Here is a 13,753-nt window from a genome sequence, read left to right as displayed (position 1 = left end):
AGATGCTTGCAGAGCCACCTCTGAAATACAAAACACACCAGCACACGCAGGATGCCAGCGCTATCTCAAAGGGGAGTTCCCTCATTCCCCTCTCTTTTCCACACCTTGTTACAGATACAGGTGCCGAGATTAACAGGCCATTAGGAGGCACTGATTGTAGACCACAAAGAGGTGTCACATAGTCAGTGGGCACACTGAGGGCACCCCTTTGAAGGAGGCAAAGAGATCACCTGGAGTCATCTGGAACCCAGGTAGTATCCTGCCGGGCATCCTGTGGCCTGCACAGTGAAAGACAGACTTAATGCTTCAAACAGCTGGTCCACCTTTCACTAATGCACTGTTTTCAGGCTCAGGTTGTCGCCTGTACTTGGAACTGCACATTCATTGTGATAGAGAGCACCCTTAAGTAACAACGAAAACGGTTTCTCACTCATATGCCCTTTTTTGCACAAGCAGCTTAGCACTACGCAAAGTTGTGAAGTTTAAAAATACTCTACAATCCTTTGTACAAACCACTCTTTAAACTACAGATCCAGATTATATTTCCTACATACATTTATTGTTGGGAAAAAAAGGTATGCCCAATTTATCCTTCATATAGGCCAAAACTTGACAGGGCCCACTTTGCAAAAGATTTTGGCCCGGATTTAAGTAAGATTCTGTGTTGGGGTTGTGTCACTTTTGTGGCACAGCCCTAACACAAAATCCATTTTGGCATTTACTAAGTCATGCAAAGTTGATTTGTGTGGCTTTGCATGATTAGGAAGTACAAAGTAACTCAATGCAGCTCCTAGAGCTGCCCTGAGGTACTTTGTATCTCATAGGCATTACATGAGTGGAGCATGGGCATTCCAGTGCATTCATCCATGTATTTTGATGCAAACTCAGATTTACAAAGACTTGTAAACCTCACTTTGCGCCGAGATGGTGCACCTTCCCGCTAGACATGTAGCAAGGAGATATATCTTTATTTCTTCTTGCAACTTTCTCTATGTGTGATGCATTTTGCATCACTCATAGAAAGTGGAAATTGCCTCTTGAGTATACCTTCCTGCACAAAAATAATCCTGCCTTTAATGCAGGCATCCTTGCAGCATGACGCAAGGGTGCCTGAGTTGGTGCTAGGCAACATAGAGTGTGCCAGAGCAAGTAGAGAGCAAAAGTGTGCTATATCTTAGTAGATATGCGTATTTTAGCCCAGTCTGCATTGTGCAGGGGTTTGGCCATGTCAGTCTCCCAGTTAGTATGGAGAGAAGTCCAGTAGTGGTTTCTATGTTGCAGGAAATCTCTGAACACTGATCTTATCAGTTTGCCACAAGTCCCTATGGTGTACAGCATCTGGTACGCTGCATGTGGGGGTCGGTGTTAAGTGGCTGACATGAAATAGGGCATTTAATGATTGTTTGAGGTGTTCATAAGAAAGGAATTGACCCCCGTGAAGACTCTACTCTGTCATAAGGGTTCGGAAATCTAGTAGCTCTCCGTCGACAAAGCAATACCCCAATTTTTAGAGACCTGCGACATGCCACTGACAGAACTGCCTTAAGCAAAGCTGTTCTGTGTGAGTGGGGATGCCTAGCAAAGGTATTTCAGGAGCGTAGGGTTTCTTTGTGTTAGTGGGTTGACGGGTTTTAGTAAGGTAAGGGAAAACTGGGTGGAATAGCCCCAGGTGGCGTTGTGTAGAATGGTCAGTAGGAAACAATGAGTAGTGCTGTAATATCTCCTTAAAGCCTTCATGGGTAAACCCCGTCTAAGGCAGGGGCTCCAGATAACTAAGCAAGGAGGTAGGTCCCTTGAAAACACACTCATACAACAGATTATTCACATAAATGTACTGTGGATTCTTATGCAACCCTCACATAACGCAAAATATCGCTCACCACTTCCTCAGGCATCCATTTTCCAAATCAAGGTACAAATTCAAACTGAAATGCAATGCATACACTGTTGTTAATTAAAAATAATTTTACTATTCTTTAAAATTTCAAAAACGTTCCGAACATGTATATTATTTTTTAATACATAAAAAAACACATTTAATACATAGCAGTGTCATTAAACATGATTCCTAAACAATTGTAAACACAAAGCCTATTGCAACCCTACTCACTACAGACAATCAATATTTTCTATTAGATCCCAAAGCTATACCTACCTCCTTGCTTAGTTGTTTTAAGAACCCTGTTCCCTGGAACTAGTTTGGGTTATCTCTCTTTTTGTCAAACAAAAGGGGCTCCAGAAAGCCAGCAAAACACCCATTGGAGCTGGGCAGCTAAATAATGTTGTTCTAATTCCAGACGGGCTAATCAACCCGCAGTCATGGGTCGCTTTAGAGTAGAAAGAGCTACCCGGTGGGGCCCTAGACCCCAAATCAGACATAGGATGTGTTAAGGTGCCTGAAGAAGGAATGAGGTTTGCAAAATAATACAATAACTGGGGTAGCAACACTATTTTCATTAGTGACATGTGACCCATTACTGAACGTGGAAGAGAAGACCAAAACGCAAACTCTGCCCAGATTTCAATCCTGCAACTCAGTGGGGTAATGGTAGATATTAATCCCTTGGTATCGAAAGGTAACTGATTCCCCATTTAAGCTGGGTTCAAATTTTGGGGGAAATGGGAAAACACAACCAGATGCTAAAGAAGCACTTCTTACATTACAAAATCTTTTTCATGTTCTTACATTTTGCTTGTGTAATTTACATCCCAAATATTTTGAAGATTCCATGTGTACTGTGGCACTTTGGGATGAGCCAGATCACTGGTTTGGCCTTGGCTCAACTGCAGAACAATTTAAAGACATGGACAGAGTAGGTAATTGCCCAGCACAGCCATCCTCGCCTATCCCCTGCTCACCCTTCACAATGACGACCAGCAGACCACTGTACCGCAAGAGTTTTCCATGGTGGGAGCTGCTTGTTCAACCACTTGACAGTGCCTCTTCTGTTTCTCTCCTCTCTGCTGAGGCAAATCCCCAGGTACACAATTCTTTCCGATACTCATGACGGGCCCATTTTGTCCAATTTGGGGAATTGTCTCACCTTGTTTTTCTCTTCCTTATTTGTCTGGTTCTTAGCAACAACCCTCTTAATCAGTTACTGTAGATCTCCCATCTGATCTCGATTCTATTCTGTCTGGAATTCTGGGCTCCAAGTTCTGAGCTAAATGTAGAGTCCTGGAAGCTTACTCTAGTGCTGGGAGACAACTGATAAGTTGTGGGTTCCCCACATCCTTTCATTAGGTGTGAGACTGTTGCCTACACCATCTGCTCTGCCTCATTTGTTTTTTAGGTTTAACGTTGACTGAAGGTTGAGGGGAGCCAGATGTTTTTGTTCAACTTGTCTAAACTAGCAGATGGTCAATTTTTTTTTTTTTTTTAACTGTCTTTATTACCAAATAGCACATGTCAACTTACAACAGACTGCGCCTACAACCCTGAGGCCGGCTGTTCTCCCACACACCGTCACGTAAATCCAGTAGCTTATCCCACATCACTGCAGATGGTCAATTACCTTAACGTTTCCCAAACTGTTTGCGATAGGTTTTTAAAAGGTTTAGCAACATAATCAATATTTTGCTGTTGTTTTCTCTCCAGAAACATTTGATTAAATCTGGATAGTGATTATGCCCTTGACACCCTGCTCAAGGGCATTAATTTACTATTGAACAAGGACATAGTGTGGCAACTGATTGTAGAATACCTAGAGGCAATCCCATAAAGGCCATAGTGAATAAGTAGTGCCATGTGGAAAACTGTAAATAAATGCACCAATAAAGTAGTGGGGTATGGCCTCTCCGCTGATGTGTCAGTAAAATTGACCTCATGTCCTGAGTTTTTGTCCTGAACTTTGACCCTTTGTCCTGAATTTTTGTCCTGAATTTTGACTCGTTGTCTAGAATCTTTTAAAGTCTTGTCCAGGATTGGCCTCCATGTCAGGTGGTCACCCTTCCTGAAAAGAGCCACTGGTGAAGATGAAGACACCATTTCACATGACCTTTCAAGTTGACTAGTCCATTTGGATTACAGCTTCTGAAGTATCTTTGTGTCGTGCAGCCGCGGTCGGTAGTAGGAGTTCCTGCAGGGCGGTGACGTCGGGAGGGGGAGGGGCAGGGTGGGGGGTAGTAAACTATGGATTACGGAGGTTTACAGGTAAGTAAACATATAAATTAATAAAATGAATTTCGTTGCGTGCACTGCATCCCCAAATGCGATGCAGTGCACGCAACGAAATTCGTTTTATTAATTTATATGTTTACTTACTGTAAACCTCCGTAATCCATAGTTTACTACCCCCCACCCTGCCCCTCCCCCTCCCGACGTCACCGCCCTGCAGGAACTCCTACTTCCGACCGCGGCTGGTGTCGTGTAGACAGTGGTCTAATTGGAGAGGATCTGAGGGACATGATATGCCCATACTTTTTTAGTTTTAGAAAAACAGTTCCCCAACTTTTTGTGAAAAGACAACCATTCCGATCATTGAAATGGTACAGCTGAAGTGTAAGACAAGGACTGTCTCTTTCAATCAGGGGTTTGTAAGTACGCTACTCACCCGTGAGGGTCTCAAGGCACTAGACTGAAACCGTGGGAGGGAAGACAGCTAAACAAGCCTTCTTGCCAGGGTGCCTGCTTCCCTGAAAGAAATGTAAACGTGTGCAACTGGTCAATCTGCAAATGCAAATGGTGCTTGGAAGCCGGTATTGGCTTTAATTGATTGAATCACTTGAAGCCTCCTGATGACACACATTTATTCTTTTTGGGAGGAATTCTAAGAGAGATACCAACTAAACTATGAAGTGTATACTTTTAAAAGACAGTTATATAAAAACATTTGCTTCTTTATGACATACATTTATTCTTTTTGGTAGGCATTATAAGGGAGCTACCAGCTATGCTGTGAAGTGTGTGCTTTTAAAAAACATGTTTTAAAAACTGGCACTGTGTACTTTTTAAGCATTACTAAAATCTTTATTTGGAAGCACTTTTTCATCTTAAACCTTTTTGCGTATATTGTAGCAGTGTTTCTTACACTGTGTGTAACGCAAGTTTAAAATAATGACTTACATTTTCACAGTGCTTTCTATCACTGACTGGGACCTTGTGGCACTAAACATACACAAGTCACTATTCTCCACTGCACCAACCAAGATTAAATGCTGTGGCTCTCTGGTGCAGTGCATTAACTAGTAAAAGTGTGTGTTATTTTATGTATAGTAACCTGAACGTCTAAGACCGAAAAAAGTTACAGAATATTTTGTGTTTTTTAGCCAAATCTTGGACCAAGCACCCGCGCTCATTCACCTCATCCCCATTGCGTTCAGCACCAGTTGCCATACGTTTCTTAATGCGCTTCAACCACTGAGTGCAGAGTATTTCAAAATTCATTCAGAAATTAAATAAAAATCTACAATTCAAACACCGTTATCAAGTCTACTAATTTCATAAAACAAGTTAGCGACATAATTCTTGTTTCATTGTTTTAATATTTTACACAACCTTTTCCATCATTTCTAGTCAATTATTTAAGACTCTACAAGAATGTAAATACTGTTTTCAGTTATAAATACATGAAAACATGCAATTATAAATATATACTCATTTTAAAGCTTGTAATTACATCAAAATAAAAATGTATGGAGTTCAGTTGGATATTTCACCTGCCAAGGACATATGCCCAAGTAAATTTCATTTTTTGTTCGTTTCCCGTCCATTGTGTCGCCTACCAGACTGTTTAGACGAATCTATTGTGATTGTTTTCCCAAAAAGATGCCCCACACGCCTCAAGGCAAAGTAAAGGACCTTGTTGCTTCTCAGGTAGAAATTTTAATATTTATTAGGAAATATATTTTTTTACATTACGAACCCTTGACCTTTTCCATTATGAAATGTTTTGATCACATCTTTGATACTACATAAAAGAATTAGAAGAAAATTAACATTATCTTTTGTTTTCTAATTTGTTTTACATCCGCAATATTATGTCATTCCGAATGTTGTGTAGTTTTACATGAACTACAGTCAAGTTCTGGCTGGCTGCAGAGCTGTCCTGTTGTTAGTGGCGTTTCTCTGTACTTTCAGTTAACATTTTAATAACACTAATGTGCACTCTGGTGTTGTTGCAGGCGTGGAAGATGAGACTTTCTACTAGTAACAAGGGGCCTGTTTGGGGGCATTGCTCTCTATGTGTCAAGTTGGTTAGTGCCCTTCCATTTCGGGTGCTTAGCAGCGGTTTTAAGTTTTTAGAGTTTCTTATTGCTCAGATGGGTGTCATTTCTAATATTTATGTTTTCCTCTTCTTAATTGCTTGATTTTTCTTGCGAGAAAGTGTCACTCATAGTCATTGCAAGGTCACTCATAATTACACCGAAATTTCGAAAATGTCACACACAGTAATCTGAAACCTTTTCAGCTATGGTGGAAGCACTGACCAAGAGCAGCCGTTGGCCTACTGGCGCGAGGTGAGGGACAGCAGCTCGTCAGCCATACATAAGTTCTAAAAAGGCACGTTTGTTTTGTGTGTTAAGAAGTGTACATGTGTGCACACATGGATGTGTGTAAGAATGCTTTGCCCATTGTCCACCTCACAGAAATGGTGCCTTTGCTCAATGGTAGTAATTGTTGCCATCTTGTCAGTAGTTTTGGACTTGCCTTTTGGGCAGTTAGGCCACTGCTATATGGGCCAGCGTGAAAGGGTCAGTTTGCAGGCTTTTTCATTTTTCCCTGTGGGCTGTGTTGCGCCCAAAAACACCCAGGCTGCATGTTGGCCCTTTCAAGCTGGCCAGTCTGGCTGTGCCAGAATGCCAGAGCGGTTAGTCCAATACTGCCTGCCCTCATTCATGGGTTGATTCCTATTGCCTACCCTTGGTAAGATGCTGCCCTTGCACAGTGGTGGTTATTACTGCCAGCTTGTGGTGCTGCATGGGATGATGTCCACTGTGAAAACCTGTACAGAGCTATCCCTCGTCCATTCCAGTAATTCTTGACAACTTCTGAGGATCCCTGGGGAGATGCCCATTGCCAGGCCTAATTAGTGCCGTCCCTTGCAGAATTGTAGTGATTTCCAGCAACTGGTGGGCATTCGTCCAATGATTCCTATTGTCCACCATAGCAAATAGTTGCCCTTGACACAACAGTGGAATTTCTTGGCAGTTTAAGTTTATGCGTGGGATTATGCCTAGGGCTTACTTCTCATAGCCTGTTAGCATGTCCATTAAGGAAGAGTTTCCTATCAGCTTGTGGGCACCCATGGCATGATGCCCTCCCTTTGCAAAATGCTGGCCCTTACACAATGGTGGTCATTCATCACAGCACATTAACCAGCCACAACTCAGGTTCCTCATCTATTACTCACCGACTTGAAGCATGCCTTTGACCATGTACAGCCCTCTGCTGCCTTTTGGCTTAGTTGGAGCTATAGAAATACCATATACATACATACATGACACTTGGAGGAAACTTGCAGACATCAATGGGAGGACGTCCAGTGCCCACCCATTGTAAAAAGTGGTCCCTCGTGAAATGGTGGTAAGTCTTGGCAACGTGTGCCTATCATGGGAGGCTGTGCATTGCCTACTTTAGTAAAATACTGGCCCTTTCACAGTGGTTGTAGTTCTTGAAAACGTGTGGGCATCCATAGGATTGAATATAAATATAGTGCACATCATGGTAAAATGCTGATCCTGGTACAATCATGGTAACTTTTGGCAGCGTGCAGACATCCATGGGATCTTGCCTACTGCTGAAATTCAGACCATCTCGTAACGTTGGCATACCTTGGCAACCTGTGAGTGTCCATGGCATGTTGCGCAACACTGGCAAAATGCTGGCCCTGGCACAATGGTAGAAATTCGAGTGAACGTATGGGCATCCCTGGCACATTTTTAGCTCATGGTAAAATGCTGGCCTTGGTGTAATTGTGGCAATTAGAATGAGTACCTTTCCCTGGTATAATGCTGGTTCTGATAGAACAGTGGTAGTTTTTGGCTTATTGTGTCCATCCAGTGTCCAATGGTGCCCATGCAGCACATAATGGAGGCCATGGGAGTATGGTGGCAATTGTTAGCATCATTTGGAAATCCAGTGCACTATAGTGTCCAACCCTGGCAGAATGTTCACCCAGGTAGAATGTTGGTAATGCTTATCTGATCGTAGACGTCTATCTCACAACAGTGTCAATTCTTGACAAATTGTGAACATCCTTGGCACTGTTTCTGCTATAATGCTGGCCCTGCATTATGGTAGTAACTCACGTCATACTGTGGGCATGCACGGCCTGAAGGTGCTCTCACTCATATAATGTGGGACCAGGCTTAATGATGGTAAATCCTGACATATGGTAAGAGGACATGGTATGGGGGTGCAAAAGTCAAATATACATCATTTCAGATCAATAAAATCCCAAGCAGTCTCAGACAAGTGAGTAACCAGTGCAGGTGAACACGTGTAAAACGTACACCAGTGTACAACTCGTACCCTTTCTTCAAAGCCTAAAGCATCTTTTCTAATTCCTGTATTTTTTGGGGAGAGAGAGAGTTGGGTAAAGTTAACCCTAATGCATTTATAAATGTTCATTATAGACTTCGAATTGACCTGTTTGCAAGGTATTATACAACAGAACTACAATCATTTGCACAGGATCACAACGTTTAGTCTGGTAGGTAGCAGTGATTAGAACTCCGGTCTCTTGTTTCCTAAGTCTGTAGACCCCACATCTTCTGAGGATGACCATGGATTGTACTTTCTTCAATGTCAACACACCTTTGCTTTTTGTCAGCTAGTTTAAGCAAACTCCAACTGGTTTTGGCTGATCCAAATGTTCTAAACCTCCTTCCCTTAGAGGAATCGGATCCCAGTTCTCGAGTTTGTACATACAATATATTTTCCAACGATAAGTCTTAATGGAAATCATTAACATACGCCCCCTTGACCAGCTGACATTTAATTAGGTTTTATTTGCCTTAAAGAGTCATTTTAACATAAGTGCTAAACGCAGCAACGTTGCAGTGATTACATATATACAAAGCCAGCACTGTCTTTACTTGCGTGCAATATAGAAAATTTACATATTTAATCCTGATGCACCCGTCGACATGAGTTGGGACCCACTTTTGAATTAAATTGTATTTAATCTACATATCATTGGTTTTGAAAAATTACCTGAAGTGGTTTCTTTCTTTTTTAAACCTTTAAATCGATTTTTAGACGCATATTTACATCAAATAGAATGATTGTATCGTACATAAAATGCCCTTAGAAAGAAATACCGACACTAGCCGAGGGTCACAAGAAAGGAAGGAAGTGCGGTTTGGCGACCCTGTTATTCTGTCGTTGTTGTGCTATAAATCGGCGTCTTGAATCACCTCAGGGAACGCGCGAATCCCGCCTTCCCGAGCAGCCGACCCTAAAGTGTCTTTCTAAGTAAAGCCAAATGGACACCCGGGGATAGAGTTTGCAGTTTGAGCATACCCTGTCTTTTTCTGTGCAAAAGAATATGGCGGTATGGATTATGTGCAACTATTTTAGTAAAGGCTTCCCCTTACCTGAGCCCAAGGCGAGGACCACCAGCAGAAGGTGAGGGGGCATCGTCACCGCAAGCAGGTTCGGGTCCCTTGATGGTTTTGAGTAGGTCTGGTGTGGTTCCGCTCGTTGTTTTCTTTTGCCAGTGCCTGTGGCTGTCTCGGCCGGCGTTGACCGTCAAGGAACGTGCAAATTTCTTTATTAGCGTGCGTTTTCCATACCTGAAATATTAACAACCCTCTTCTGTATTTGGGAGGCCACCACCAGCCCCTCCACTGTGGACTCCGATTACAGATTCGATTACATTTCCTCGGCTTCCCTTTCGGGTTCCGCGTGAGTAATGGGACAGAAGGCGCGTCCCGGAGGCTTGGAAATACAATGCTAATGCCGTTTCCTCTCGTGCACTTACCTGGGGCTACGAGGTTGCTGGTTTGGCTGATGCTAATTCCAGTAATAATTGGCGCCGAAATGGCATCTCTAAATCAGAGATTTTCACCAGCAGCCCTGGAATCTGACGGCAGTTACTGCGCTCTTGAATTACTCTGCTAATGGAAGCCTGCCCGCCTCTGATGAACACGGACTGAAAAATGAAGAACTTCCCGCGCTTTTATTCCTTACCAAGATGTTAATGAAAAAGCATTTCCAACTTTACTAGGTAGACGTGAACCCTCGGATGTCACGTCAGAGCATTTGGAGAATTTAATTGTCACTTAGGAGTGCCACCTGCTTCAAATTCTTTAAGCAAGTGCATATTTAGGAATGGCCGCCTTGAGATTGCACTGACCTCCAAGCAGGGTCGTCTTTAGGGCAGTGCGAATGGTGCGGCCGCACTGGGCGCTGACCTGAAGAGGGGGTCTCTGACCTCAGAGTGGGGCGCTGAGTGTAGTAACAACTTATGATTGGAGAGATGAGGGACACGTTTGCCTGGTGGTAGTGAGAGAATCCGAGGAGGTGGTCATGAGTGTGGGGAGCCAAAATAATTGTAGCACAGGGCGCCACCAGCACTAAAGCCGACCCTGCCTCCAAGCCTTGGGTGTTTGCACCAGGGCTTTCGTGGTGCTGGTGGGTCAAAGATGAGCATGCATAATGCTATAAGGTTAATGTCAGGTGCACGGGTGCTGTCGGGTGCTCGAGGTGCTGTTGGATCAATGTCCGGTGCTCCGGGTGATATCAGGTCAAAGTCCAGTGCCTAGGGTTCTGGCTGATCAATGCTAGATGGTCAAGGACCTGGCAAGTCACTGTAGAATGCACAGGGTGCTGGCTGGTCAACGTCAGATGCTCAGGGTGATGAGTGGTCAATGTTGGGCGTTCAGTGTGCTGGTGGGGAATATCGGAAATTACAGGTGCTGGGACATTGTGTCAGGTGAAAAGGTTGTTGGCAAATCAATGTTGGGTCCTGGCGGGACAATGTCGAGTGCAAACAGGTTTATGATGGTCAGTGTGCTGGTGGGCCAACGACAGGTGCTCAAGTTTCTTGCGAGTCATTAACGGGTTCACTGGGTGCGTTGGGTCAATCTAAAGTGCTCAGATGCAGGTGGGTCAATGTCGGGTTCTCAGGCTGCTGGTACATGAATGAGTCCTCAGGGTGCTGGTGTGTCAATGTTGGGCATTCAAGGTGCTCCTTCTCGCTAATGGGCACTAATGGGCATTCGAGGTGCTGGTGTCAAAGCTGGACACGATATGCTGGTGAGTCAATGTCGGTAGCGCATGATGCTGGCTCATCAATAACTAAGAAATATAGGAGTGTGCAGTTCCTTTTACACAGAGAGTGATTTATGCGTAAGTTAAGTCAGTGGAATATGCTCCAATAGGAACAAGTGCCTTCACAACCCTGAGAGGTGTCATGTTTCGTCATCTGGGCATCCTCCTCGTTGGGCCGGCGCTGCAATGCCCGACGGGCACCCACAAATGGGCTCTTTTCTTGAGATCTTTTGATAAAGCTGGTTGATGAAGTGTGGGTATGTGGGGTGTGGGTAGTGTGTACTGTGGTGAAAGTGGTTAAAAATAGGTATAGTGATGCTTAGGTAGGGTACATTTTACTGAGAAAGCTCACTATCCTAATTAAAAAGGTATGATGATGTTCGTGTGGGATATAATCATGGCCTGACTCGCTGTAGCGGGCACCAGGCATTTCCCAGGTGGGCCACCAGGGTTGGGGGCCGGTTTTGGGCCCCTGGGGGCCGATTTTGTCACAGGGCCATTTTTTGCAGCAGAACTACAATATCGGCCGCTGTAACGTAATTGGCCGAAAACGGCCATTGCTAACAGCTCGGCTGCAACCCCAACCCCCGGGGGGGGAGGGGTCGAGCACTTTGCTAGGGCCGGTTTTGGTTCCCAGTCCGGCCCTAGATACAATGATCCTAGGTGCAATCGTGAGAAGTCTTTTTTTTAAATGTGAGGTCAACATGTTTCTTGCCTGTTCTAGCCCAGAAAGGTGTGTTGGCAATTCGTCAGGACCAAAGGTAGCATCCTACACTACTACGTGACTAGTTCAAGGAGTATCGTGGGAAATCCCTGTCTGTGTAAAAGGAACAGCACACTCCTATATTTCTAAGTTACTGTGATAAGGAGCGTGTGTGCTGGACCTAGAAAAATCTCCTTTGCCCCAATTTTGAAACATCGTCGGCTCATCAATGTCAGATGCAGTGGGTGCTAATGGGTCAATATCGAGCAATAGAGGTGCCAGAGATCAATGATGGGCTGCTGACGGGTCAATGACAGGTGTTTGAGGTGCTGTTGAGTCAATGTCAGGTGCTCAGGGTGCTGATGGGTCAATGAAGGGTGCTCAGAGTGATGGTGGGTCAATGTTGTGTGCTCAGGGTGCTGAAAGGTCAATGTCGGGTGCTTTAGGAACTGGTGGATCAATTATGGGCACTCAAGGTGCTGGTGCGTCAATGGCGAATGTTCAATGCCATGGACGTGTACTGTGTGGTTTTGACTGGTGAGTGTATTTTACTGAAGCTGTGGAAGAAGTTTAATTGGCTGCAAGAAACTGTCTCAGGGGCCCCTAGATGTTGATGCTCTGAGGCGCAGGGAGCATGTGGTGTGGGACTGTAAGTCACATCCCAGGTCTTGCTTCTTACACACATGAATTTATGTGGGCTGAGAAGGATAGAGTTACAAGCAGCTTTGTTTGTTGCAATGCTTCCAGTTGCCTTTGTGGCCATCTGGTTCAGTGCCCTTTTTAGGTCTTGCCTACATAAAGCTGTAGCTCCCTTGCTGGACTAACCCGCTCTGCAGGGTCACCCCTAAACATTTTGCCTTTTTCCCTCCACTTTTTGCTAAGTTCATTTTTGTTGGCCTTACGACTCTGTGCACTTTGGAACTGCTAACCAGTGCTAAAGCGCACGTGGTCACTCCCCTAAAACATGGGAGAATTGGTTTACACTTGATTGGCATATTTAATTTACATGTAAGCCCCTTGTAGATTGGTATACAATATACCCAAGCCTGTATATTAAATGCTACCAGTGGGCGTGCAGCACTTATTGTGCCACCCACTTGAGTAGAACCTTAAAACATGCCCCTTGTCTGCCACTGCAACCTCAGTGCAGTTTTTAACAGCCACGTCGAAATGCCATTAAAACCCCCTTGCCAAGCCCTAAACCGCCCTTTTATTACATATAAGTCACCCCTTATGTAGGCCCTAGCAAACCCATAGGGCAGGGTGCTGTGTAATTAAAAGCTTGGATATGTATTTTTTTAAAGTTTTACATGTCCTAGTAGTGAAAATCTCCTAAATCAGTTTTTCACTACTGTGAGACCTACTCCTTCCATAGGATACCATCGGGAATTCCTTATTACATTTAATAGGTTGTAATTTCCAACTGGAAGCTGGTTGCTACCTCATGTTTGGTGTCTTTGGAATTGTAGTGAAATACTCTATTTAATGATAAAGTCAGGTTTTTCATTACAGTTTTAAAACTGCCACTTTTGGAAAGTTGGCATTTTTCTGCTGTTAGTCCTTTTGTGTCTGTAGCCTGGCTTGGATCACATGACTGGGTGTAACTGATGGTTAGACTTCATGAATTCCTCCAAGACAGTCACACAATAGATGGATTAGGTGTGCCTGCATTGGCCATCTGTTGGCAGGGGAGGGGCAAGCTGAACATATACCAACTTGCAACTGAATAGCCTGTACTCTGCCTTCACACAAAGGGCATAACAACCTCACATTGTCACTGCAGACAGCTTTGAGCCAGGGCAGGTCAGTCAGGAAATTCCATGCACTTCAAA

General features: G+C 44.1%; 1 protein-coding gene across 1 annotated transcript in view; it reads right to left on the bottom strand.

The window, feature by feature from the left end:
• The window catches only part of HTR3B (5-hydroxytryptamine receptor 3B), a 126,355-nt gene extending 116,692 nt beyond the window's left edge, over positions 1-9,663 (bottom strand). The window contains exon 1 of the mRNA XM_085646778.1: positions 9,541-9,663. Within this exon, the coding sequence (XP_085502904.1) occupies positions 9,541-9,583 (43 nt within the window). The 5' untranslated portion in view covers positions 9,584-9,663. The remainder of the gene's footprint in view (positions 1-9,540) is intronic.
• Positions 9,664-13,753: the final 4,090 nt, after the last annotated feature.

This window comes from Triturus cristatus, chromosome 3_2, assembly GCF_964204655.1.
Source record: "Triturus cristatus chromosome 3_2, aTriCri1.1, whole genome shotgun sequence".
NCBI lineage: Eukaryota > Metazoa > Chordata > Amphibia > Caudata > Salamandridae > Triturus > Triturus cristatus.
This window is presented reverse-complemented; position numbering and strand designations above follow the sequence as displayed.